The sequence below is a fragment of the Caenorhabditis remanei genome, chromosome III, assembly GCF_010183535.1.
Source record: "Caenorhabditis remanei strain PX506 chromosome III, whole genome shotgun sequence".
In the NCBI taxonomy this organism is placed as follows: Eukaryota; Metazoa; Nematoda; class Chromadorea; order Rhabditida; family Rhabditidae; genus Caenorhabditis; species Caenorhabditis remanei.
In genome coordinates this window covers 3841122-3865848 of record NC_071330.1, presented here as the reverse complement: position 1 = coordinate 3865848, position 24727 = coordinate 3841122, and the positions used below count along the sequence as shown (strand labels likewise).

General features: G+C 36.4%; 5 protein-coding genes across 5 annotated transcripts; 2 read left to right on the top strand and 3 right to left on the bottom strand.

Moving 5' to 3' along the window:
• Nucleotides 1-1074: 1074 nt before the first annotated feature.
• On the bottom strand, nt 1075-2235 carry GCK72_008917 (uncharacterized protein; the record flags this gene model as incomplete). Its single annotated transcript, XM_053727119.1, has 4 exons — nt 1075-1236; nt 1287-1479; nt 1729-1898; nt 1951-2235. The coding sequence occupies 4 exons, from the start codon at nt 2233-2235 to the stop codon at nt 1075-1077; spliced, it is 810 nt and encodes a 269-aa protein (XP_053586696.1).
• A 1608-nt stretch (nt 2236-3843) lies between these two features.
• GCK72_008916 (uncharacterized protein) lies at nt 3844-5834 on the bottom strand (the record flags this gene model as incomplete). The annotated part of the gene is made up of 3 exons (XM_053727118.1): nt 3844-4009; nt 4135-4304; nt 5718-5834. 3 exons carry the CDS (start codon nt 5832-5834, stop codon nt 3844-3846), a joined length of 453 nt encoding a protein of 150 aa, XP_053586695.1.
• Nucleotides 5835-17434: 11600 nt separating this feature from the next.
• On the top strand, nt 17435-22458 carry GCK72_008915 (uncharacterized protein; the record flags this gene model as incomplete). The annotated part of the gene is made up of 9 exons (XM_003095898.2): nt 17435-17695; nt 17743-17930; nt 17986-18187; nt 18237-18429; nt 19047-19129; nt 21513-21749; nt 21797-21981; nt 22028-22226; nt 22270-22458. 9 exons carry the CDS (start codon nt 17435-17437, stop codon nt 22456-22458), a joined length of 1737 nt encoding a protein of 578 aa, XP_003095946.2.
• Nucleotides 22459-22923: 465 nt separating this feature from the next.
• GCK72_008914 (uncharacterized protein) lies at nt 22924-24051 on the top strand (the record flags this gene model as incomplete). The annotated part of the gene is made up of 3 exons (XM_053727117.1): nt 22924-23190; nt 23353-23834; nt 23916-24051. The coding sequence occupies 3 exons, from the start codon at nt 22924-22926 to the stop codon at nt 24049-24051; spliced, it is 885 nt and encodes a 294-aa protein (XP_053586694.1).
• GCK72_008913 (uncharacterized protein) lies at nt 23912-24157 on the bottom strand (the record flags this gene model as incomplete). The annotated part of the gene is made up of 1 exon (XM_053727116.1): nt 23912-24157. The coding sequence occupies one exon, from the start codon at nt 24155-24157 to the stop codon at nt 23912-23914; it is 246 nt and encodes an 81-aa protein (XP_053586693.1).
• Between the last annotated feature and the right edge of the window lie 570 nt (nt 24158-24727).

Genomic DNA, 24727 nt, shown 5'->3' with positions numbered 1-24727 from the left:
TATCGGGAAAAAAGTAATTTTACGCGAAAAGTGATTCATTTTTAGCTTAAAAGCCTTATTAATCTGAAAAGTTAATTTTTGCATCGGAATCACTCTACATTCTATCGTATGGTCTAACCTTATGTTTCGACGGCGTCTTCGAAACGAACGGAAGTGGTAGGTTGTCTTCTGAAGATGGATTTAGTGACGTCGCTCAATCATATCCCACCGAGTCTGCAAAATTAGAAGAACTCAATAAAATAGAAATTAGTTAGAAAAACAATTTTTGTGAAAATGAAGAGTTATGGTTTTATCAACCCTATTTAAGAAGTAAGAAAGGAATATTAATTATTCAAATGACTTTTTGTGAATTGTTCAATCATTTGATTAGCTTTCTTTTTAAGCTTTTTTGAAGAATATTCAATTATATAGAATTCTAACGAAAAGTTTTAAGCAGAAAACTGAAATACACTGCAACATTAGAAAAATTGGTGACTACTGTATTAAAGGCGCACTGACAAACTTTTGCTGCGGGTCTCCCCACGATTAATTTGAAACTGTAGTTTTTTAAAAATTAAATAACTCCTTTATGGAAAATAATTTTTTCCGAATGTTTTTTTTATTGAAGGTGGGGGACTAACATTGAATAGAACGTCCTTTTTAAAAATCTAAACTTCATTGAAATTATTTAAATAAAATGTTCTTCGTCTCCGCTGTTCGTTTTGAAAATTCTGCTTCCACGAACCGAGCTGAATTCAGACTTGTTCTCGACTCGGGGATGAAATAATTACAAGGCTTCGGAATTCCAAGCAGTATTTTTTTTGCGAAATGTTCAATTTCTAACAAAATTCAAAATTTGAGTGGTTTTTTCAGTGACGTTTTCTCTATTCATTTACCGAAAAAAGGGTTATCCGTTCTCTGGCCAGAGCTCTGGTAAATGAATCGAGAAAAATGTTTTTTTTCGGACGTGAGTAGCTCCATGAAATCGGCGAAAACGTCTTTTATTTGTTTGGAACAATTTTGATTTGTCAGAACACATATAAAAACCTCGTAGAATTTGGCAGATTGAAGGTTTATTCAGAAGAGTTACTCAAATTACTTAAAAAACAGAGGGAAAAATGCCGGCGTGATACCAACAAGTGTGAGTATAAAACAAGATATATGTTCAGTTAGATTCGATTCTCCACATGATCGAATAAGGAAACATAACAAGCAGATGAAGATTATTAAGTATGTCGGTGCAGCACGATGAAGCTTCTGAAAATGAAAAGTATTTGTGTCATATCCACTGTTTCATTTCGACTCACCGTTTCTTTCAACTCGGTCTCTAGTCTATCAAACTCATTTTTCACCGGAAAAACTTCTTCCTCGGACAAGTCAAACAGTGCCAATTGTTCTCTTTTCAGTATAAGTGAAGAATGAGTAGGTGTATCTTTTAGTTTCATCCATTTTCCTTCGTTCCGAACATTCGATTCTTCTTTGGGAGTTGGTACCACGAAACTGAAAAATGAAAGTTGTGTTCTATTTACTCCTCTTTTAATTGAAAAAAGTTCTGGCTCTTTCTGGTATAATATTAGATCAGCACGGTTTTTACCACCGTGCTCTACCGAAAAGGTATTGAAAAAAGTATATTTTTCTCTGAGTCTCTCAATTTCGCCCGCAATTTTTTATCGTGACCGTAGAGCGCGGTTGTAAGAAGCGTGTCGTGCTATTGACTTGTATTCATGTTTTCCGAATTTAAAAACCAACCGGAGACATTCCAAGTATGAAAACGCCTTAACAATCCATGCCAATACCACAAGAAATAAAAGAGCCAGAAACAATTGATAGCTCGTTGGAAATCCATAATGATGAGAATAAACTGAAAAAGCCACTGTCCCTACCGAGAGCATTATCCAATTCATGAACACTGCGTTTTTCTGAAGAGTCAAACAAATATTTTCCAAAAAAGCTAAAATCCAATCAACAAACCGCTGTGAAAAGACGAACTCTTGCTTCATCTCCACGAATTCTATAATAGTTTTTTACAGCCAACAAATAATTTTCGATTTCTCTCAATTCAGAAATTTCATCCGATGAAATATCTCGCCATTTTTGACATTGTTCTAAATTATGTATTATTCGTCTGGCACATTTGACGGCTTCTTTTCTTGATACTGACGTAGAAACCAAGAATAACAGATCATCTAGAATTATTGAACTTGGAAATTTCTTTGGTGTCTTTTCAGGATATTTTGTTGGATTCGAAGACGTCATTTTTGAATGAATAACTAGATATGAGTAAGGGTACTGCTGCAGGTTATGTCTCCTGAAGACGTCCAAGGGACACACAAACGTCGATAATTACCAGATTAGAGAGAGGCTGTCCAAGCTCTTGGGTGACCTGGCAGCACCTGCTCTATGTTGCATTGCGGTTGGCCGGACATGTAATTAGGAAGCGGTCGGAAAGGATGGTTTTGGAGATGAGCTCTACAGTAAAGCTATATTAGCTCAGCAGGGTTCTTACAACTGCGCCTAATAGTAATGTAGAAAAATCGTTTCCCTTTTTAACTGCATCGGATTCCACTCGCACTAAAATAGAGTGAGTAGAAAAACTGATTAAATTTCGATTTCAATTGCGCACTTTCAAGGATCTAACTGTCTAGGGAGGATCCACACACACACACAAACTGTACGAAAAGTGACATTTCGACAATTTTCTCTGTTACAAAAATGTACAACCTCTGGAAATCGCTGTATACGCAATGTTTCGAGTGAGAAAATATTCAGGTAACGGCTATCCTTGAAAGTTCCCGTGGAATTGTTGTGGAATTATCCGAATTGATCAGATTGAGAAATAAGAGCTTCGAGAATGGTGGAAAACATTTTGAAAAATGTACTAAATTTCGATATTGCCCATTACATGGATAACAAATAATTTCATTTCAGAGTCATATCTATCATCTTGAAGTATTCAAGAATTCAAAGAATCAGCTAAAGACTTTTCATTCCAAATATACCCTTCAAACACACTACACTCAGAATGCCACTTTCCGTTTTCTATAAGTCGTGTTCTGAATATTTTAGTTCGAGATTTTTATACATATTTCGACTTGTGAGTAATTTCCCAATTACTCGTGAACGTATGTGCGCCGCGATTCATCGGAGATGATTGAAATCAGTTAACAGAATTTCAGGCTGAATTTCGTTTCATATCCTTCACCCTTGGAACAGTTATTAAAAATGAAACAGGATTCTTCAAACAATTTCATTGTCACATTTTACAAATTAAATTGTCATTTATGGCTTCAAAAAGGCAAATTATAATCGCAGTTATAAAAACGAACATGAAACTGGCGAAAGAATATAAAAAATATAGATGGTTCCAGCTACTGAGAAAGCTCATAAAAAGGTAGAAGGAGACGTACAGAGGGCGAAGAACCATCAGGAAGTAGATGACGTCTTTCTGAAATAGAAACAGTCGGGACATTGTCATTGGAATTTTCAGCTTTCAAAAATCAAATACAAAAAATGTTGGCCTTTCAGAACCTACCCTACTACCGTAATCCTGGGTAGAGATCCAAAATCTTGTATTGTAAGTTACTGATAACCTACTATACATCTTCATACTGAAATGTAACAGAGAATCAGATGAGTTTACATTTTCAGAGTTTTTGAAATCTGTCCTTTAGCATTATTGAACAGTGTTTTTTGGGTGGTACATTCTATTGATTTCTGTCTGATCAAAACAACCTAATTTTAATTACGCCAGGGTGGCGCATAATTATAGGATTTTTTTTGAGAGCTTCAGACTGGTGTACATTTAATACGTCCAATACTCATGCGACACCCTGTATATTGTCAGTTTTGTCAGAACTTCCAACGCTAACTGTTTTCTATTGCTGAGAGAGCACTTACCACAGAACATATTCCATATTCCAACCGATTCAAAGTTGTGTTCTCTTCCGGTGAGAGAATATAATAATAATTTTTTCCCCGAAATTTCTCGTTTGTTTCCAGTTTTGCTTGTTTTCGTCGTGATATAGCCTTACTGGAATAGAATATAATGTAAAAAGATTTGGAATCCCTTTGTCTTTTATGAATCTTAATCAAAATGACAAAAATCCACGCTGATTATCTCCAAACTAATTCTAAAAAGGTTTTCACATAACTAACCTTAAAAAAACCAGAATGAGAAACCCAGGTATAATTACAATCCCCAGTAGAGCTTCAACACTAATAACTAGTTTTTCCTCTTCATTTATTTCCGAATAAGCGGTCATGTGATGATTATACGCAATTCCAAACAAGTGCAGTCCTCCACAAACGACTACCAGTAGAAATATCTGGAATAATGAATATTGTACCAATATGTTTCTTTGTTTCATCGGGATTGTTTCTATGAATCATTACATGAAAGAACACGGTAAACTCGTTCAACTTTCTGTAGTATGAAAGGGATTCTGCCGAGACTCTGGAGAAAAAATGTAGTCCCCCGGAACTTCTGCAGCAAAAAAGTAGACGTTCCTGATTTTTTTCAGCATCTTGAAGATGAGTGAGTCGGTATACAGGTCCATTCTTGAATAGGGGATTTCAAAATAAATAGGGGGCTCTAAAAAGGTCTGTCATGCTTCGTAACTTTCTTTGAGTTCCAATGACATTTTCTATCATTTTCCATGTATTGAACAAGTCTCGATACTAACTCATAAAATCTTCTATATAATTCCTGCCACCGACCACTCTTGGTCGATTCTCTTATGTACGGTACCGCCCAAAAAGTTATCAACTTTGGCTGTTTTCAGTGGAAAATGACCAACTTTGAGAGTGTGTCATAGTAATTCTGATTGTTATTCCAAGAACATTTTTAATGGGTAATACAGATTAAGGGTAGAGCTCTATTTTTGCAAGAGACAACTATTTTGTACGAACACTTCCTAAAGAGTTATGGTCATTTTAAGACGACAGCTCAAAAATCGCACTAATTTGCACTTAAATTGGTCGTTTTGAGGGAGAAATTACTTTGTCGATACGTAACTTGCTAGGAAGTGTCCGTACACAAAAATTGTCAACTACAAAAATGGGGCTCTACCCTTAATCTGTATTACCCATCAAAAATGTTCATGGTGTGACGATCAGAATTACTATGACACACTCCCAAAGGTGGTCATTTTCCACTGACAACAGCCAAAGTTGATAACCTTTTGGGCGGTACTGTATCTATGTTTAATAGGCATAATGATGTCTCTCTGAACTTGAATAAAGAAGATACCGCTCACACTAAATGCTAAAGAAACTCTATATTATAGGGGACTCTCAGAAAGGTATATGAGTTACTACTCTCAAATTCTCCGATTATATATATAGTGAGATGTCAGAAAAAGTCTTCCAGAAAGACAGAAGAGAGTCTTGAAGTTTATTTCTTTTGAAAGTAGACAACTCCTGTCATTGATTTTAGGAAATTGAAGAAGTTTCCATAGTAATTGATTCAAAAACCTATGCAAAATTAATTTTGACCCGTTTAGTTCACTCCTCAACATTCGGATACTTTTATTACAGAAAAAAAAACTTGGTTTGGTCAAATTTCAGACATTTTTAAAGTATTCAGAGTCTCCTGTCCTTTTAGAATTATTTTGAATTCCCCATTATGGGATAGGATAGCGCTCTGTATATACTATCTCCCGAGTTGTTGCAAAATATCGCCAGAGACTTAACAGAAACTGTGAAGGAATAAAATATACATTTTTCAAACGAATACTCACTGTAATTAGCAATCGTTCCAGCAATTCATTTTTGTCTATCTCGTATGATCTCTGTCGTTTTGCATCAATCTGTATGTAGCCAGAAATCAATACCTTTTTAGTATTTGGTTGGTGCATTGTGTCAGTTGAAATAGTTTGTTATTCCTGACAAAAAACTATTGATTTCTATAAGAACAAATGGTTTGAAAAACAACTGAAAAATGGAACATTCTTTAAACAACTATATTTGGAACTGTGGCAAAAATGTCTATTATTCATTAACAGTCAATGTTTATTACTTTGAAAAAACTTTAAACATGAACATGCCGAAAAGAATAGAGATGAGAAAGCGAAAGAAACAGAGAGTGGGCCGCATATTCAAGAGAGAGCACAGAGAAGCAGACAACTGTGACAACATGCCCTCTTCAGAAGACTCTTGGAGGGGTATTGACATAAAACAGATACAGAGGAGATTGAAGTGAAAGAGGTAGGAGACCCGTGCCGGAAATTAGTATGCGAGAACAATGAGAAAAGAGAGTAACATCCAACACTTTATTATAACGTACTGACCAGATTTGGGTTCGACTATACTAGAAGGCTTGGAAGCCGAGATACCGGTAGCACCAGCGGAAGAGTCGACGGCGCCAGATGGAGACTTCGTGGACATTGGAGACGGTGGGAGGAGCGTATCTCGTAGTAGAGATCCTTTTATGCACATCAGAATTGAGACAGTTGGTTGATGACAGGGCACGATGTCAGTTGTCACCAGGGTGTCTGGGCATGTTATGGTCCAGAATTCTTGTTGAGAGAAGTTGTTGGGCATCGGGGACGGTCACGTCAAATATGGTAATTGGAGTTTAATTCTGAGATACTAGTGGATCTGCTAAACGCCCGTGCGGCGTGGGGATATATTTCTCAATCGGGAAGGTGGATTTTTCCTCCTTCCGCGACATTTTTCAAGGACATTTTGGTGGAGAGCAGTTGTAAAAACGGTGCCGAGCTTATATGTACTGTAAAAGTAACTGCAGGTCAGGTGAAGTCCCTCACGAGACTAAACCTGACCAGGAAAACCAGGTATTAATATTAAAAAAGGAAGTGAATCATTAATTGGGAAGCGGGAAGAGAGTGGAATAACTAGTTATCAGAATCGGGTAATATTATTTACAAGAAAGGCCTTGAATTCGGAGGAGCAAAGGAAATTATTTGCATGATTAGTTACTGTAATTGAGAAAAAGTTAGAGCAATTTTCTTCAATTCCTTTTCCTCTCCATTTTCCATCGTTTCGAACACTCATTTCGTCTTTGGGAGTTGGCACGACGTAATTAAAACGTGAATGTTTTCTTCTATGTATCCATCTTACAATTGAATACGTTCTGGCACTTTCTATATCAATACTTATTTTCATGTTTTCCAAAAAAGAGACATTCCAAGTATGAAAACGTCTCAACTATCCATGCCACTAACACTAGAAACAAAAGAGCCAGAAACAATTGATAACTTGTTTATGCTGCGTCCGAAGTAACTTTTCCGCGGAACACCCGCGCGAAAAAGGTGTCCAAAGTAGCCATTTCTTTTCCGAGTCTCTGCGCCTTTAAGGAAATCGCGGCGAGACCAGCCCATTTTTAGGAGGGAAAATTAAATGTTCGAAATTAAAATTTTTTTAAATTTCCTCTAAAAGATGGGCTGTCTCACCGCGATTACCTTAGAGGCGCAGAGGAAAACGCTGAAAAGAAATGGCTACTTTGGTCACCTTTTCCGCGCGGATTTTCTGCGGAAAAGCTACTTTGAACGCAGTATTATCTGCTTCAAATACTATATCAGGCTTCTGACTTGTCCGGAACAGATTATCTAATTCAGGCGCAATTTACAAGAAGAAAGCTGTTGGCCATGAAAGTCGAAACTTTCAATACAGACGATGTTGGGAATATAGAGCAGTGTCAGTATTTCTCCCAAACCATATGCAAACACACATAGGATTCAATTAGAAAGAGCGGAGAGAAGCAGAGGTTGACCTCTCTCCGTTATGGTAAATAACCTAGTACTCTAGTCTCTCTTTCTTACTAAAGGCCTAATGTTTCCCTATATTTTCCTCGGAACTTTTGATAATGTGTTACATTTTTGAATGAAAGTTTTGATGATATACAACCAGCTGAACTTCTTTCCAGATGACTGACTTATGCAAACTCTACAATTCGCTGCATGATAGTACACCAAAAAGAACCGCCGAAAAACATTTTGAAACGGATCAAGTAAGTAAATTTAATCGTTGTGTTTTTCTGTTCATGTTTGCTGGAAAATATAAGTATTTCACCACAGGTTTCTTGCAATTTTAGATTAAAATCAATGCTCGCACTGCTACACTTGGTATGATTTCTTCCTTCTGTCACATCATGGCACAACTGGATGGACCATTTCCATTGACCAAACATGAATTCTTTAAAGTGATGCTCTTTATACAGATATTCGCAGTGTACTGTTATACTTCGGACTATAAATATATATTTTTTAGAGGTAAGTTTGAAGTCATCGCGTGATTTTTGCCGTTTAAAACACGTTTTCGTCGAAAATATTGATCCAACTGTGTGTCGGCGAACATCTTAAGAAATGCCCGGCACGGTTCTCAGGTTTAGTCTCGTGAGGGACCTTACCTGATCTGCAGTCAATTTTACAGTACATATTAGCGCAGCACAGTTTTTACCACTGCGCTCCACCGAAATACCCTTGAAAAATGTATCTTTTTTTCTCTGAGTCTCAACTTCGCACACAACTTTCTTCGTTTTCTGTAGAGCGCGGTTGTAAGAAGCGTGCCGTGCTAATATGTATTTATTTAATATTAACTAATATGTATGTATGTAATTTGTTGTATCAGTTTTCCAAACATTTTTTTTTCATTCCAGATACACCAGCAACCCCCTCAGATGTATCAAAGCTGACATATCTTTCTTACTTTATAGTCAATGTAAGCTCATCTAATATCTTTTTTTCAAATTGTTTTTTTTTCAGAACAGTCACTACATTTTCTGGATTTCTTTTATTTCGAACATGATTCCACTACGAGAATTTTCAAATTTCAATTATTTTGATGTTATCATGCATGCAGCTTTATGTATTCATATTCTCATTTCATATATTATAGTCTTTGCTTTTCTTCATCGAAGATCTCATGTCAAGAAACTAGAAGTTCTAAGAGAGAAAACTGGAGATAGAATAGGCGACGAAAACACTTCGAATCGTGTTCCAATAATTTACATTGACGATTATCAGGATGATAAGGAATATTCGAGTTTCCTCAGACGTAAATCCATTTAATACGGTAAAATGATAATTGGAATGTTGGTTATTAAAATAAATTATATTGAAGCTCCGTCTTTTTTTGGTCTGCTCATGATATTCCTGATTGCAGGAACTATCTATATATTTGAAGCTACTGTATGATTCCAAATATATACCGTAAACCTAGGGACCGCAATGAACGTGGGCGGAGTTTTTCATTTTCTTCTCTTGGGGCGTCATGAGGAGGGTATTGAAATGTTTGGCGGTCTGCCCTGAGAGCCCAGAACGCTAAAACAGAATGAAAACTTTTGACCCCTATGTAATCGAGTACGTAGAATCCGATGAACACACTTTCGTTTCACCCAAATGTTTAGTTTTCTCAGAAAACTGAAAAAACATTTTGCTTTTTTCAGTAAAATGTCACGTTTAGGTTGTTCTAGGTCAGACTCGCATTGTTTTTTTACTGTTTCTAGTAGTTCTTGACATACTCTAATAGGTTTTGAAAGAAAATTAAATTTTCGTGTTGTCGAATTTTTTTGGGAGCCAGCTGAACTTCGAGGCATCACTTCAAAAATTTACAGTGATAACCGATCTATTTTCTGACATATTCTTCTTAGACATCTCTTCAGGTACCTGGGCCCAAAATTTTGAAAGCCGTTGATTCGTAAAATGTGGTTTTTTCGGTGTCGGAAGACAACAGGCTCAAAAAGAAAAGTAGTTTTATCGACAGTTCAGGTTAATGCAAGTCAGACTCGCTTCGTTTTTCGACGGAATCAGAATCTACGCAAAATTTCGATCTAGACCCACTTAGAAATTAAAAAATCCGTATTGTAGAACTTTAGATATTTGATGTTTTATCTCGAAATAAGCTGAAAATCCTTCAAAAAATTCTCTTCAATTTTTAAAAATCACGTCAAAAATATATTTTCCTATTATCAGCGTCACATTTGTACTCATTTAGTTCAGTGGATAAGACGCTGGGTTTTTAATCAAACGGTTTCTGGTTCGAACTTTCCCAAATTTTACAAAAATTCGACGGATTGAACGTGAAAACAGAAAATATTTTTTGCGTGGTCAGGAAAACAAAAGAATTCCCCAAGAGAAATTCAGTAGAAACCATGGCTGACTAAAAGGTCCTGTAACTTCGGAGAGAGTGAATATTTTCAGAAAAAAATTTGGGAATGTACTTCCATTTACCTGAAGAAAAGGTCAGGATGGAAATTTTAATGAAAAATTGAGTTTGAAAAAAATGTTGCGGTCTCTACGTAAACCTCTAGAGGTGCCTCCAGCAAAGCCTATTTAAAGCGGTATATCGTTTTTCTCAAAGGAGATATCAAAAAGTTGTCAACAGACAAAATATAGCTGAATATTTACAAAATATTTCTTCAGTTCGAAAAAATTTGATAGCTCTCAAGGCAGTTGAGATATTGTGCTCTAAACTCTTGCTACTGGGACACCTCTATTAGAGGTTTTACGGTAACTGTAATTTTTGAAATGTGAGATTCTTCTGTTTTGTATTCACTTCTCACATCGATTTAAAAAGTGTTCAAATATATATTAACTCTTGCTATAGAGATGTAAAAGGAATGTCCTTCTTCGTTCATGACCGCTTTCTCATTTCATGATGTTGTTAGGATCACTGAGCAGTTCAATGATGTCAGTATTGCCCCAATGTTATATACAAACACAAGTTCCTAAGAATGGGAATAGCGGAGAGAAGCAAAGATTGACCTCTCTCCTTTATGGTAAACAATCGTACCCTAGACTCTTTTTCTTACTAAAGCCCTCATGTTTCCCTATATTATTTTCGGAACTTTTGATAATGTGTTACATTTTTTGGATAAAAGTCTTGCGAATGTACAACCAGCAGAAGTTATTTTCAGATGACTGACTTGAGGAAACTCTTTGATTCACTTGATGAAAACACAAAGGAAAGGGCTGCTGAAAAATACTTCGTAACATATATAGTTAGATTTAAAGATTTAGAACACTTTTCCTTAACCTTGTATGTTATCAGATTAAAATCAAGTTCATCGCTGTCTCGTATGGAATGTTGTCTTCCTTCTCCCATTTCCTTTTACAAATGAATGAACCATTCTCAAGGTATAAAGCAAAGGACTATCGGGTAGGAGTGGAAGCATTCCAGCTTTTCGCATTGTATTCCTTTCTTTTGGAGTTTATACTTTCTGGAGGTTAGTTTAAAAACTTGTTTATTTCAGAGCATAAAAACAGTCCTCTGAAAAAGTTAATGTTTCTTTCCAGATACACCAGTTACACCACCAGATATTTCAAAGTTGACATCTCTTTCATACTTGATAGTCAATGTAAGTTTTATACTTATCCCACATTGAATAATAATAATAATTTTTAAAACTTTTCCAGGAAAGCCACTGCATTCTCTTCATTTCCTTAATAACGAATTTTATTCCATTTGGAAAATATTTGAAACATCTTCCTTTTTATGACATGTTCATGTATGTTGCTTTATTTCTTCATATGACCTTGTCTTGTATTATATTTGTCTTTTTCGTACATCGGAGTGAGCATGTCCAGAAATTAGATGACATAAGGGTGCAAACTCGAGGAACAGTCGGCAAAATCCGAAAGACCTATACAAGAAAATTAAGAAGAGTCTGGATTACGAAACATTAAGACCATACTTGTCAACCGGGCCGAAACGGACTGACACGGGCCGGCTCGTAACTCGCGTCAAAATGAATATTATGAGCTGAAAAATATACCGAAATGTAGATCTCGACGAGTTCTATGTCCGTGACCTACTACGGGCCGGAAGGCTATTCGTTAATGTGCCGCGGGAGAGATCTACATTTTGGTATATTTTTCAGCTCATAATATTCATTTTGACGCGAGTTACGAGCCGGCCCATGTCGGCCCGTTTCGGCCCGGTTGACAAGTATGATTAAGACGTAGATCATTTTAATCTTATTATCATTTCAATACATTTTTATAGAAGGTTAAACATTTCTCAGTGACTTCTGTCTCATGATTTCAAATTAACCATCTCTTGAACTCTTCCTGTTTCAATAAAAAATCGAAGCTTTTTACAAACTTTCTAACATAATAATATAATTATTGAGCAGCCGAGTACTGCTAGTGTTGATCGATATTTATGCAAACAGAGCATTTGAATAAGGCCGTATTCTATTAGGAAAGACCGAAGAGGAGCAGAGTATTGACCTCTCGTTTATGGCAAACAATTGAGTTTTCTTAGACTTTCGATTCTTGCTTTATACTATTGCTGTTTTTGGGGTTCAGTCTTTGTATTGAAAAAAAACATTTCGTATCCGTTTTCTGTGTTTTTAAACGGCTATCAACCTTGAAAATTCTTCAAATATGAGACAGCGGTCGATATTCGAAATCCATCACGTGAGTCAATCAGATGATGTTGAATCGTAACAGTTAAAATGCTGGCAATTTCTGATATTGTGCTTCTTATAAGACCCAATACCATCAAGAATTCGAAACAGACGAATCTAAAGTACCACTCAATAGGTTATCACCTTCGGCTGTTTTCAGTAGAAAATGACTAACTTTGACAGTGTATTTCGATGTCACTTGATTTTCTAACAAATTTTATATTTTGTGTGTTGGACAGAGCAAAAAAAGCAGACTTGCAACGGGCCGGGCCGGGCCGGGCCGGGCCGGGCCGGAATGAAAATTTCCAGGGCCCGGCCCGGCCCGGCCCGGCCCGTGGCCCGGCCCGGCCCGGCCCGGTCGGCCCGGAAGTTCAGTACTGAAAAAAATTCAAATTTTTTTTTCGAAAATTTCCCGATTTTTTTTGAAAAATATTTCTTAAAAACAATTTTTTGTAGGTTTCGAAGGTTTTTGAAAAATATACTTGAGGAAAAATATGAAAAATTTTCAGAAAATAAATTTTTGGACAAAAAATTGTAGTGAAAAAAGTTCAAAAATTCAAATCCGGGCCGACCGGGCCGGGCCGGGCCGGAGCTTTCTCGGCCGGGCCAAAACTGGGCCGGGCCGGGCCGGGCCGGCGGGCCGGCCCGGAATCTTGCAAGTCTGAAAAAAAGGAACTCATTTTTGTAGTTGACCATTTTTTTGTAGGGACACTATCTGGAATGTTACAGGTAATCTAAGCCATTTTTCCATAAAACCTGCATATTTACGAAATTTCGGAGCCTTTCACTCTGGCAACCTGTAACTTTCCAGATAGTGTCCCTACAAAAAGTGGTCAACTACAAAAATGATTGTTTTGTATATCGGAGTGAGCATGTCCAGAAATTAGATGACATAAGGGTGCAAACTCGAGGAAAAACCGCCAAAATCCGAAAGACCTATACCAGAAAATTAAGAAGAAGATAGTCTGGATTACGATATATTAAAACGTAGATCATTTTAGTCTTGTTAGCATTTTAAGAAATTTTTATAGAAGATTAAACATTTCTTATGGGGTTATTCACCTCCGGAAAACCGTTTTTTTCCATCGATTCATTTACCGGAAAAAACCTGCTTTTTTCCGTTTTTTTCCGGCAAATGAATCGATGGAAAAATTTTCCGAAGGTGAATAACCACATGAGAGACTTTCTGTCTCATGATTGCAAATTAACCATCTCTTGAATTTTTTTCTGTTTCACTAAAATATCGAAGCCCTTCACGAACCTTACAATATAATTTTACAAAAAGAATAAAATCATTGAGCAGCCGAGTACTGCTAATGTTGATCGATATAATTATGCAAACAGAACATTTGAATAAGACCGTATTCTATTAGGAAAGACCGGAGAGGAGCAGAGTATTGACCTCTCGTTTATGGCAAACAATTGAGTTTTCTTAGACTTTCGATTCTTGCTTTATACTATTGCTGTTTTTGGGGTTCAGTATTTGTATTGAAAAAAAAAAACATTTCGTATCCGTTTTCTGTGTTTTTAAACGGCTATCAACCTTCAAAATTCTTCAAATATGGGACAGCGGTCGATATTCGAAATCCATCACGTGAGTCAATCAGACGATGTTGAATCGTAACAGTTATAATACTGGCAATTTCTAATATTGTGCTTCTTATAAGACCCAATACCATCAAGAATTCAAAGCAGACGCATCTACCGTACCGCTCAAAAAGTTATCATCTTCCATTGTTTTCAGTAGAAAATGACTAACTTTGACAGTGTATTTCGATGTCACTTGATTTTCTGACGAATTTTATATCTTGTGGGTTGGACAGAGCAAAAAAAGGACCTCATTTTTGTAGTTGACCATTTTTTGTAGGGACACTATTTTGAAAGTTACAGGTAATCTAAGCCATTTTTCCAAAAAACCTGCATATTTACGAAATTTCGGAGCTTTTCACTTTGACAACCAATAACTTTCGAGGTAGTGTACCTACAAAAAAATGGTCAACTACAAAAATGATGTGCTATTTTTGCACTATTCAGCCCATACAAAATCTAATTTGTCAGACAATCACGGGACACCGGAATACACTGTCAAAGTTGGTCAATTTCCACTGAAAACAACCAGCATTGATAACCTTTTGAGCGGTACTGTAGATGTGAAACTAAAATTAATTATTTTTTCAGATGTGCGGTTTCACAATACTTATGGGGATAATTTCCTCATTGTTTCGTATTTTGTCAGAAATGAATGAACCATCTTCACAACATAGTAAAGATTTTTTGCAAGGATGGCTTCTTTTCTGGTACTTTAGTCTAATCGGTTGGATGCTCGAGTATCACCCCGATATATTAGCAGAAGATAGTGAAGGTTAGTTCAAAATATTATGTAACTGTTCTCATAAAATTGAAGGTTTTCCAATTCAGATAGCACATTAGCTGCGACCAGAGATGCTTCCAGATTGTCACATTTTCTCTACTTTTTAGCCAATGTAAGTTATATTTTACCTATTCTCGTATTTCAATAAAATTATGTTTTTACAGAAAGGATACTACATATTTTTGATGTTTTTAATTATAAGCTTTATTCCGTTTCGAGACTGCTTCCAACAATTTGATGCTTTTGACGTTATTATGTATGTTATTCTGGGTATTCATCTGATTATTTCGTGTATTGTTATCATTGCTTTCTGTCGTCGTAATTATCTAACAAAGAAATTGGAAACGTCAAGGAAATTGGAAAAAGAGGAAACCGATTGGAATTTCATTCAATATTATTTCGATCAACCGGAATGTGATTATAATTTTTTAGTGAACATGAGCATGTATGGTACATAAAAAAGTTTAAGATATTCATAATCATTGAATGGCTTCAAAACAACAGAAAGACACAGAAATCAGAAATGTTATGAATAATCCTAGAAGAGACTGATAGAAATATGGAGAATTCCAGCCATCCAAAAGTTTGAGGAAGATGAAGTAGGAGATGTAAAGTGGTCGAAGAACTATCATGAAGAAGATCAGGAATCTCTGCAATTTTTAAAAATGAAGTATATCAGCTCGGCACAGTTTTTATAACTGCGCTCCACCGCAACCCCTTTGAAAAATGTCTCTTCTTCTCTGAGTCTTTCAATTTTGTGCACAATTTTCTTCGGTTTCGGTAGAGCGCGGTTGTAAGAAGCGTGCCGTGTGCTAATGAGATTTTATGTCTTATTGTGACATGTTTCAAGATCAGGAACATGTACGAGCAGGTTGAAGGTCTGGGGGTCTTGTTTTGGAGGCAAATTCCAATTCCAAAACCACACTGGATTACCTTTTTTCGTTTGGACGTTTGGTCACAGTCACAAAGTTTTCCATTCGTCTACTCATGTTTCAGATACATTAAAATAAACTGACCACAAAGTGTATTCCATATTCCAATCGTACCAAATTATTCCTTAACTCCGGTGGATGAATACAAAACATTTTTCCATTCCACCCTTTTGCATGTATTCGCCATGAACAAGCATAACTGAAATAGAAATTCCTTTTTGTATTCAGAGGATCAAATCAATCAGCTAACCTTAACAAACACATGTATAAGAAACCAATTAAATACACAGCACCAAGTGCAAGTCCACTAAAAAATAGTTTGTCTTCTTTACTAACATTCGGATAATTGGAAGCTAGAAAATCGTAGACAATTCCAAAAAGGTAGAGTAAACCACATACGATAACCAGGAAAAGTATCTAAAATATTTAAATTAATTTTTGTCTTTGTTAATATTTACTCACAGACAAAAGAAGTCGCAGCAAAAACTCATTTCTTGCACTTTTATACAAACTTGATAGTCTCTTATGATTCTTCCTTTTTGAAGAATGACACGAACAAAGGTTTTCGTCATGAAGAACTAGTGGAATATCATTTGAGTTCATTCAACTAGCTGAAAATAAACTGTAAAATTTATCATAGCAATGCAAAAATTATACGAACAAAAGTATTTTGAAAGCAGCAGGAAATGTATTCTCTGAAGAAAATGGAATAAGTATGTATGCACTGTGTAGATCACGTAGAGACCGTGTGTTTTTGAGAGGGAACAGAGAAACAGACGGAGGACCGTCTGCACTCAGAATAAGGTCCCTTTCATGAAGAAGGGTGTGTGCACCATACAAGCGTAAAAATGATCGGATACACTACAGTGTTACAGCCCGCAAAATTTTTTTTGAAAATCCTCTGCCAAACTTTTTTTTTTTCACAGTAATTCTAATGAGAACTGCCCGGATAAGAACCTCCAGATTAAGAACCACTCTAATCAGAACTGCCCGAATCAAAACTCACAAAGAGCTGAGGTATCTTCACTCTAGAGCCAATAAATCTCAATTTGGTAGTTCTGATTCGTACCAGATCTGATTCGGGCATCAGGACAGTTCTTATTCAGACGGTTCTCATTGGGGGTAGCACCTGATCAAATTGAAAACAGAATTTTAACAAATGAAAACAACACCAGTGTCGAAATTCGGATACGAATCCTGTAACAACTGATTTAATTCCCAATTTCGATCGTACTAGCATTGATCGGTTTGAGTAATGCCGCTCTACTGAAGCTTATGTATTTCATGGAGACTATATACACTTTGAGTCTTATTGCTTTGTAAATTACTAACTTTTTTTCCGAAAATTGAACAGATGGTGCAAATAGGAACATCTGAATTGAATTTAGCTTTTCCTAAACTTTTCTACAATCAGAGAAAAGTTGAAGTTAGTCGTTTAGACCTAGAAAAAAGATGCCAATGGTAGAACCAGAGAATTGAAAAACTATTTTTTACTACTAACAAAAAATGCACATTTTTTGAAACTTTCAATAAGTAACTCATGTTGGAAATGTACCGCTTCTGTTGTAACCGATCTACGCTCAAAGTTGCACCAATATTCCTGTATTCTGTTGAACACAACATCTTCTTATTGTAACATCTTCTTTGCTACCTCCCCGTCTTCATCAGTGTGCTTATTGTTCTCCCGGCTAGTAGTCGTCGGGTCAACCACTCAACAAACGATATTCCTCCTCGACATTATCCCTGTTTGATTGGCCGTATTGTTCTTCCTCAGCATTTCGCTAAATGGATCCCCAACCTTACTGCTATGAATACAAGAAACCAATCTATAGAAGTACATTGTTCCCTGAACTTCTTTCTATTGCTGGTCAATCTGGAGATGTGTCAAAAAGGAAACAACGGCTTAAAGCGTTTCTAGAGAAGATGCAGGAGTATGAACCAGAAATGGAATTATACGAACTCCACGAAATGGAAAATAACTTCGTCGTATCACGAGAACGTTATAAAAAAGAATCAGCCAGATTGCAGCTAAAAATGGTGACTATGGTAATCTTATATTTTCGGGATAGATAAATCAAGTTTTTATTTTTCAGATGTTAGTGATTGCACTTGTTGGAAACTTACTTTACGAAAATGTTTCGAATGATTATAAAACTTATGTGCACTCTGATGAAATCATAATACCTGATAGTATGATACTGTTAATAATGACAGCAAGCGTAGTTAAAGTGTACAGTAAAATGATGTATCCTGTAGCAGTTGGAATGCCATTTTTTATGGTGTAAGTGATTGACAGAATTAGCAAATAATCGAACTACGTACTTTTCATTTTACAGACTGCTCTTTATGATCCAAAACAAGCTGATGGATCTGCACGAGGATTTCAAGAGAATGATAACTAGAAAGAAGACAAAAGAGTACCCAAACGATATATTGAATCAAAAGTTCAAGATTATCGATTTACTGTTAGAGGATGATCCGCCTATCTGGAATCATCGAGAAGTTTTGGATCAATTGAATTGGAAATATTTGTTGTTGGTAGGTTCTAACACTAATAATAAGTTCAAGTAAATAATATTCATCTCAGGGTCTCATTCCTCTATTGATGGTTCTGGTCATTCCAGTCACTGTTCACATTGTGATATCCTTCAGATTCATTACCACTATGGACTCCCAGGAGTTTCTTGCACTAATTGCTTCTTTTGTTACTATTTCTCTTATTCTCATATGTTTTCCATTCTTTTATTATTGTGATTCACTTTCTCTTCGTATTTACAGAGGTGAGAAATGAAATTTTTCAATAAATATTTTTAGTGTGTATATCTCTATGGCTGACCCATCTTCCATATCGTCCTCCTAACATCGTCTTATTATACATATTCGCTTTTTCCTCTCTTCTTCTGTGTACTTTTTGCTCTCCCGGCCAGTAGTCGTCAGGTCAACCAACCCAACAGGCGATAGCATTACTACTACTACTACTAGATTTCTCATAGTGTTCTTTCCCAACATTTTACCAAATGAATTCCCAACCGTTTTGCTATGAATCCAAGAAACCATTACATATGTAACAATAAATTGTTCACTGAACTTTTATCAATTCTTGGTCAATCTGGAAACGTGTCAATAAGGAAACATCGTATCAAAATGCTTCTAGAGAAGATGCAAAATTATAAAACAGAAATGGAATTATGCGAACTACACAAAATGGAAAAAACTTCATCGTTTCACGAGAAATTTATAAAAAAGGATCAGCCAGATTAAATCTGAAAATGGCAATATTTTGTTTTTTTGCACATATAAAGTCAAAACTTTACTGCACAATGGATTGTTACGGAAATGAATGATATTTAAACAACTATGGTAAAACCTGACGAAATTTTTCCCAATAATCTTGTAGTGGTGGAGATGGTAGGACACACTGCCACTGTGGGGGTTGGTGATAGCTGTGATGGCAGAGTTTATGATCGTTTTTGTTTCAGAGTGAGTTTTTGAGAAGAATAGAAACTCTTAACTTATAAAAGTTCCAAGTTTTAAAAGTAGTCTCACATTTTTATGTTTATAACTTTTCTAAATTTCCACTGCCATACCTCGAAAAGGTTACTGTAGCTACAGTAATACAAACATCGGAAAAGTGGAGCTCTTTCTAAAGTTAGTGAGCTCAGACATTAGTGGTAACAACTTTGACACTTCAATACAGTTCTCGAAAAAATAGAGCCAAAAAAAGAATTTCGATGGTTTTATTTCCGAATGTGTCGAGCAAACATAATAATCTCAAACGTTTAGATGTTTATCATCCGAGGGCTTCAAAAACAAGGAAAGAGAAAATTATATAAAATGACAAGACGAGACCACAGCAAGACTGAGAAACATATGGATCATACCAGCCACTGAAGAGTTTAATGAAGAATAGTAAGAAGATGTAGAGTGGTCGTAGAACTATCAGGAAGCAGATTAAGAACTTCTGAAAGAACATTTGTGAACGGATACAAAACATTTGAAAATGTTTCTGCTTTTTCAAGTTCATTTTGTCAGTTTACCTGTCTGTGAAACCAAGTATCTTAAAAACAGAACATCTGAGATAGAAAAAAGCCAGATTTGTCAAAAATCGGGCCGAACTTTCTCTAGGTGGGTGCTCATTTTTGTGCTCATTTTTTTACAGAATTTTTTGTAAATTTTCGAACATTTAAATAGAGTAAAAATACCTTAATTATCATGCATATTCACATTTTGATTGAATTTTAGATTTTTAGTCGAAAACTATACTTTTTTCTTTAAAGAATGCATATTTTAGAAACAACTGACCACAAACCATAATCCATATTCCAACCGTTTCAAAGTATTTCTGAACTTGATTGAGTGTGCATAAAACAGTTTTCCGTACCGTATCCCGTTTGCTTCTTGTTCTCGTCGTGTTCGTGTAATTGCTCTACTGGAATACCAACGAGTTAAAATATCGAATATTTAAATGGGGAAGCTTTATTCCAAGACTGGGGTTTCCAATGACAAAAACAAGGATCAATTTTCAATATCTCTAAGTGGCTAAATCTAAAATTACACTTCTGGATAACTTATCAGAAATGACCCAAATATGTATAATAGTTCAGAAATGTTCTCATTCTCACCACTACCAATTTGTTACAAAGTGAGTCATGGGTAAGAAAAAAACTGACCTCAAAATTAACATTATCGGAAACGCGAAATACAAATACACAGCACAAAATATTGGACCACTAATAAGTAGTTTATCATCATCACTAACATCCGGATAATTGGAAGCGATCTGATCATACACGACTCCAAATAAATGCAGTAAACCGCACGTCACAAACAGTAGAAGTATCTGAATCAGTGAATGTACAAAAGTCTACGGGATCCGACGTCTGGCTTTCCTCAATTGCATTTCAAAAATATAATATAATTTTTTTTCGATTCCTAAAAATGAGCATAATCTTGTTTTTGAAAAACTCACACTCAACAGAAGTCGTCGCAACAGATCGTTTCTTTCAATTTCGTACGAACTTTGTGGTTTTCCGTGTTTTTCCATAAGGACCGCATTAGGAATTAGAATTCTAGTGCTGGGGATGATCATACTGTCTACTGAAAAATTTGCAGTGTATCAAGTGTGGAACAGAAAAAAACAATGACTTGTAAAAAAGTTTCAGCAAAAAAGTGCCAAAATTTCACTAGTTGAAACATGATGAAAATCTATGTACAAAAAATGGAACACATGGATGTATCACGGAGGACAGAAGTGAGAAATAGATAACATATTCTGAGGAGAGCACAGAGAAGAAGACAAACGTTACCATACACTCTCTGAAGAAGACCTCTTCCGTGGGTAGATATGGTCATAGAAATGAAGATTACGCCGAAGATTATGGTGAAAGCATTGTGTGGAGAAAAGTTAGCACATTCATAAATATCGTTGGTACGTGTAGAAGAAAAAGAAAGATAAGTGATACTGGAAACATCAATGGTTCAAGAAACAATGAGGATGTAGAGTAGGGGTTTGTGTTTTATAATTTGATAAATGAATAGTTTTGAAAATGATTCCCGATTTAACAACTTCTAGATGAATTCTGAATAACTTGAATGAGTTAGAATCGAGATTTAGTGTAACGAGTCAGAGACTATTTCTATACAAAGAGTATTCCTCTTGACCCTCTCAATCCACGTTATCCTCCGTCTTATGTCTCTGGGGAGACCATCTGGTCCACCCGGTCAACAGACGGCAATACCATTCAAAATTTGATTCTTGTTGGATACATTTGGTATTCCTTGCTATATTCAACTTTTCTTAAATAACCTATTAGTTTTCAGTTACAGTATTTATCGGAAAAATTTCAGCAATTTTAATTTTCAGTTAAAAATGCGACCAAAACGTTCTCAACCCAAATCGAAAAAACTGAAAGATCGAACTAGATTTTTCACTAGACCTGTTATTGTTCAACCAGGGACAGTGACAGAAAGGAAACAAGGACTCCAACAATCTGTAGAAACCATGCGCGAAAATAATGGATCAATAGAGAAAAACTTCATATTTACACGAGAACATTACGAGGAAGAAGCAGCTAGACTAAAGATGAAAATCGCATTATCTGTAATTTTTATTTTTTTTATTTCTACCCGTACTTCAATTGTTTCCAGATACTCGTGATGATAATGGTATGCTTTTGTAATGCATTAATTTTTCGAGTATTTAATACAATAGAGATTCCTCCCGATAATTGGCTACCGGAAACTCCTATTCTAGCTCTTATGATTCCAGCAGTACTTTTAGTTCAACTATTCGGAGTCATTTTGGCATTTGTTGTGAAAGTCAGGTATTTGGAGTGAGTTATTTTTTGCTCTCGTTTTGAAAAATGTTTTATTTTACAGTGCAATCTACAGAATCCCAAAGAAGATAATGGCATTATATGAAAAGTTGAAGATATGTAAACCAAAAACGGTTACAACAGGATCGAACGAAATTCTGAGCCAACAGTTCAAGATAATTGATATAACCTTCGAGGACAATCCACCAATTCGGAAACACGATGTAGCTTTGAAAAAATTGAAAACGAAATATTTTAATTCGGTTGGTAGTGTTTAACCCTATTGAAAATCACTAATCATTTCAGATAATCATTATTCAAATGCTGATTCTTCTTCTTCCGTTCTTTGCACAAACAGTATTCATCAGCAGGTTTATTTTGTATAGAGATGTAGACGAACTCGCCGCCCTGGGTATGTCGTTCATGATCGTACCATTTATTATTGGGGTTTTTGGCATGTCATTCGATCTTGAAACGTTTTCCGATGACTTTTGATGACATCGAACATGTTTTTTGTAAAATAATTAAAGTTTTTAATTTGTATGATATTTATTCGCAAAGCTTTTATTTATTTATTATTTTTTAAAGCGAAACCGCACTTATTTCCATTCGGGAGTCTTGTGACACATAAATACGATTACAAATTCTTATCGCTGCAAAATTTCCTTTCATTTTATTTATTTTTGACACTTTTCCAACACAAAACTTCCAACTCAGCCACTTCTGACGTCATTCCGCTCCACCAAAAGTTTCGCAATAACAACAATTTCTCTGCGTCTCCTCGTTTCGCCTTCTCCCTAAGGTGGGCGGAGTCGCGTTGCGGCCGCGGCGCGGTTAGTCGACGTTGCTTTAGCGGAGACCAGTCCATTTCTCCCCACAACAAAAAGCTTCAAGAAGACTTTTCTTCTATTTTAACCCGAACCCATCGCCTTGGGCGAAAGCCCCATTCAACCAACTAAAATGAGCAACTATCCGAAGAGAATTTATGTGCTTCCCGCACGTCAGCCACGTGTCATCCCGAAAAGCTACGTGGCGGCACCGGTCCAAAGACCGATGAAACGTCCGGTACCGGCGGAGCAAATTGTCGCCGAACTTCTTGGAGATGATTTGGGACCGTCTGGACCACGGAAACGTGAACGATTGAATCATTTGACTGCTGAGGAGAAAATGGACAGAAGAAAGATGAAAAATCGAGTGGCTGCGCAAAATGCGAGAGATAAGAAGAAGGTGAGCAAAATTTTCGTTTTGAAAATGTTGAAAATCGCAAAAACTATCGAAAAATGAGTTTCTTTTTGAGTTTTTGCTGTTTCGCTGATTACGAAATCATCGATTTTCGTGGCTGCTATTTACGAAATTCCACTATGTTTTCATTCCAATTAATTTCTACAGGAAAGATCCGGCAAAATCGAAGAAGTCGTGGTTGATCTCGTCGAAGAGAATCGCCTGCTCCGTGTCGAGAACGAGAAGCTCCGCCGCCAAAATGAGGAACTTTTGCGCCAACAAAGTCTTATGAACAACACCGTCCAAATTGTCAACGAACCCCCAATGTACATCAACACCGTCGAGAACAACGAGAACCTGGTCACCGATTCGAACATCTACTCGAACGTCGTCTATGAGGAAGAAGTCGTCGAAGAGGTTGTCGGAGGAGGAGATGAGCAATGCGCCTTTGAATCAGCTGTATTCATTAATGCACCCCTGCCGTGGGACAAGGCCAACCGCTCATCCACCAACACCGCCAACCAACCAAGACGTACGGATTCCAACAAGAAGACAACACTAGATACGTATCTGACTATTCTTTCGATTCTATGCAACCACATGGATCGGGACAAGACGAACACCTCGACAGAATCATCGAACACCTCAAGGTAAGAAAAGGAAACTGCGATTATCAGATTCTTCTTTTAATAATAGTGAATTACCTGAAACTTAAATTGTTTTCTCTTCAGAGCCCATCCGGAGAGTTCGATCGACTCGTTGCTGGATACATTGAGGAAGGAGGAGATGGATTTGCGCCGTCTACTTCAAGCGGATCCATCCGGACATCTTCAGAAACGCGTGAAACATTTTCGCCGGGTTCCCTAGCCCTTTCGCCGTCGATGAGCTGCAACTCGAGCACCGATTGGAATACGGACGACGATTTTTTGATGAATTGTGGAGCATCGACACAGACGACCGACGATGCGCTCATCGACCCCGGAAACTGGAACTTTGAAACCTTTGACGAAGATTCTATCGACCTTAACTTCTTCCAAAATTGATTGATTTTTCCTTTCAAATTTCATTTAGCTTGTAGTGTCACAGTATTCTGTCATTCCCTTGTTGATCAAGGCATTTCTTCCCTTTCCCTCTATTTTTCCCAAATGTCCCCCCAAAAATCTGTCTCTCTTTTCCCTCTGGTATCTGCCCTATTGCTTCCTGACTTCCTTTGTCTATTTGTACAACCGTTTTCCCTCTATAACTATCCCGCAGAGTAATATTTTTTTTGTAAAATCATATTGATTTTAAACTCCAGGTGTATAATAAAATATTGCCTGTTTCTGCTACTCGAGATTTAATCGATTTTTCAGGTATTTCAGAAGAATTTCAGACAGCAGCAATGAAGAGAGATACGGATTCTGTAGATTGTTCTTCCGAGTTTCGGAGACAAGTGAGGTAACGATAGAAGAGCCAGCTGCTTGAACAAACTGAAATCCGGAATACAGATCGCTCAAAAAAGAAAAAAAACTTGTTTTTTTTTAAATCTGAAAATTATGAATTT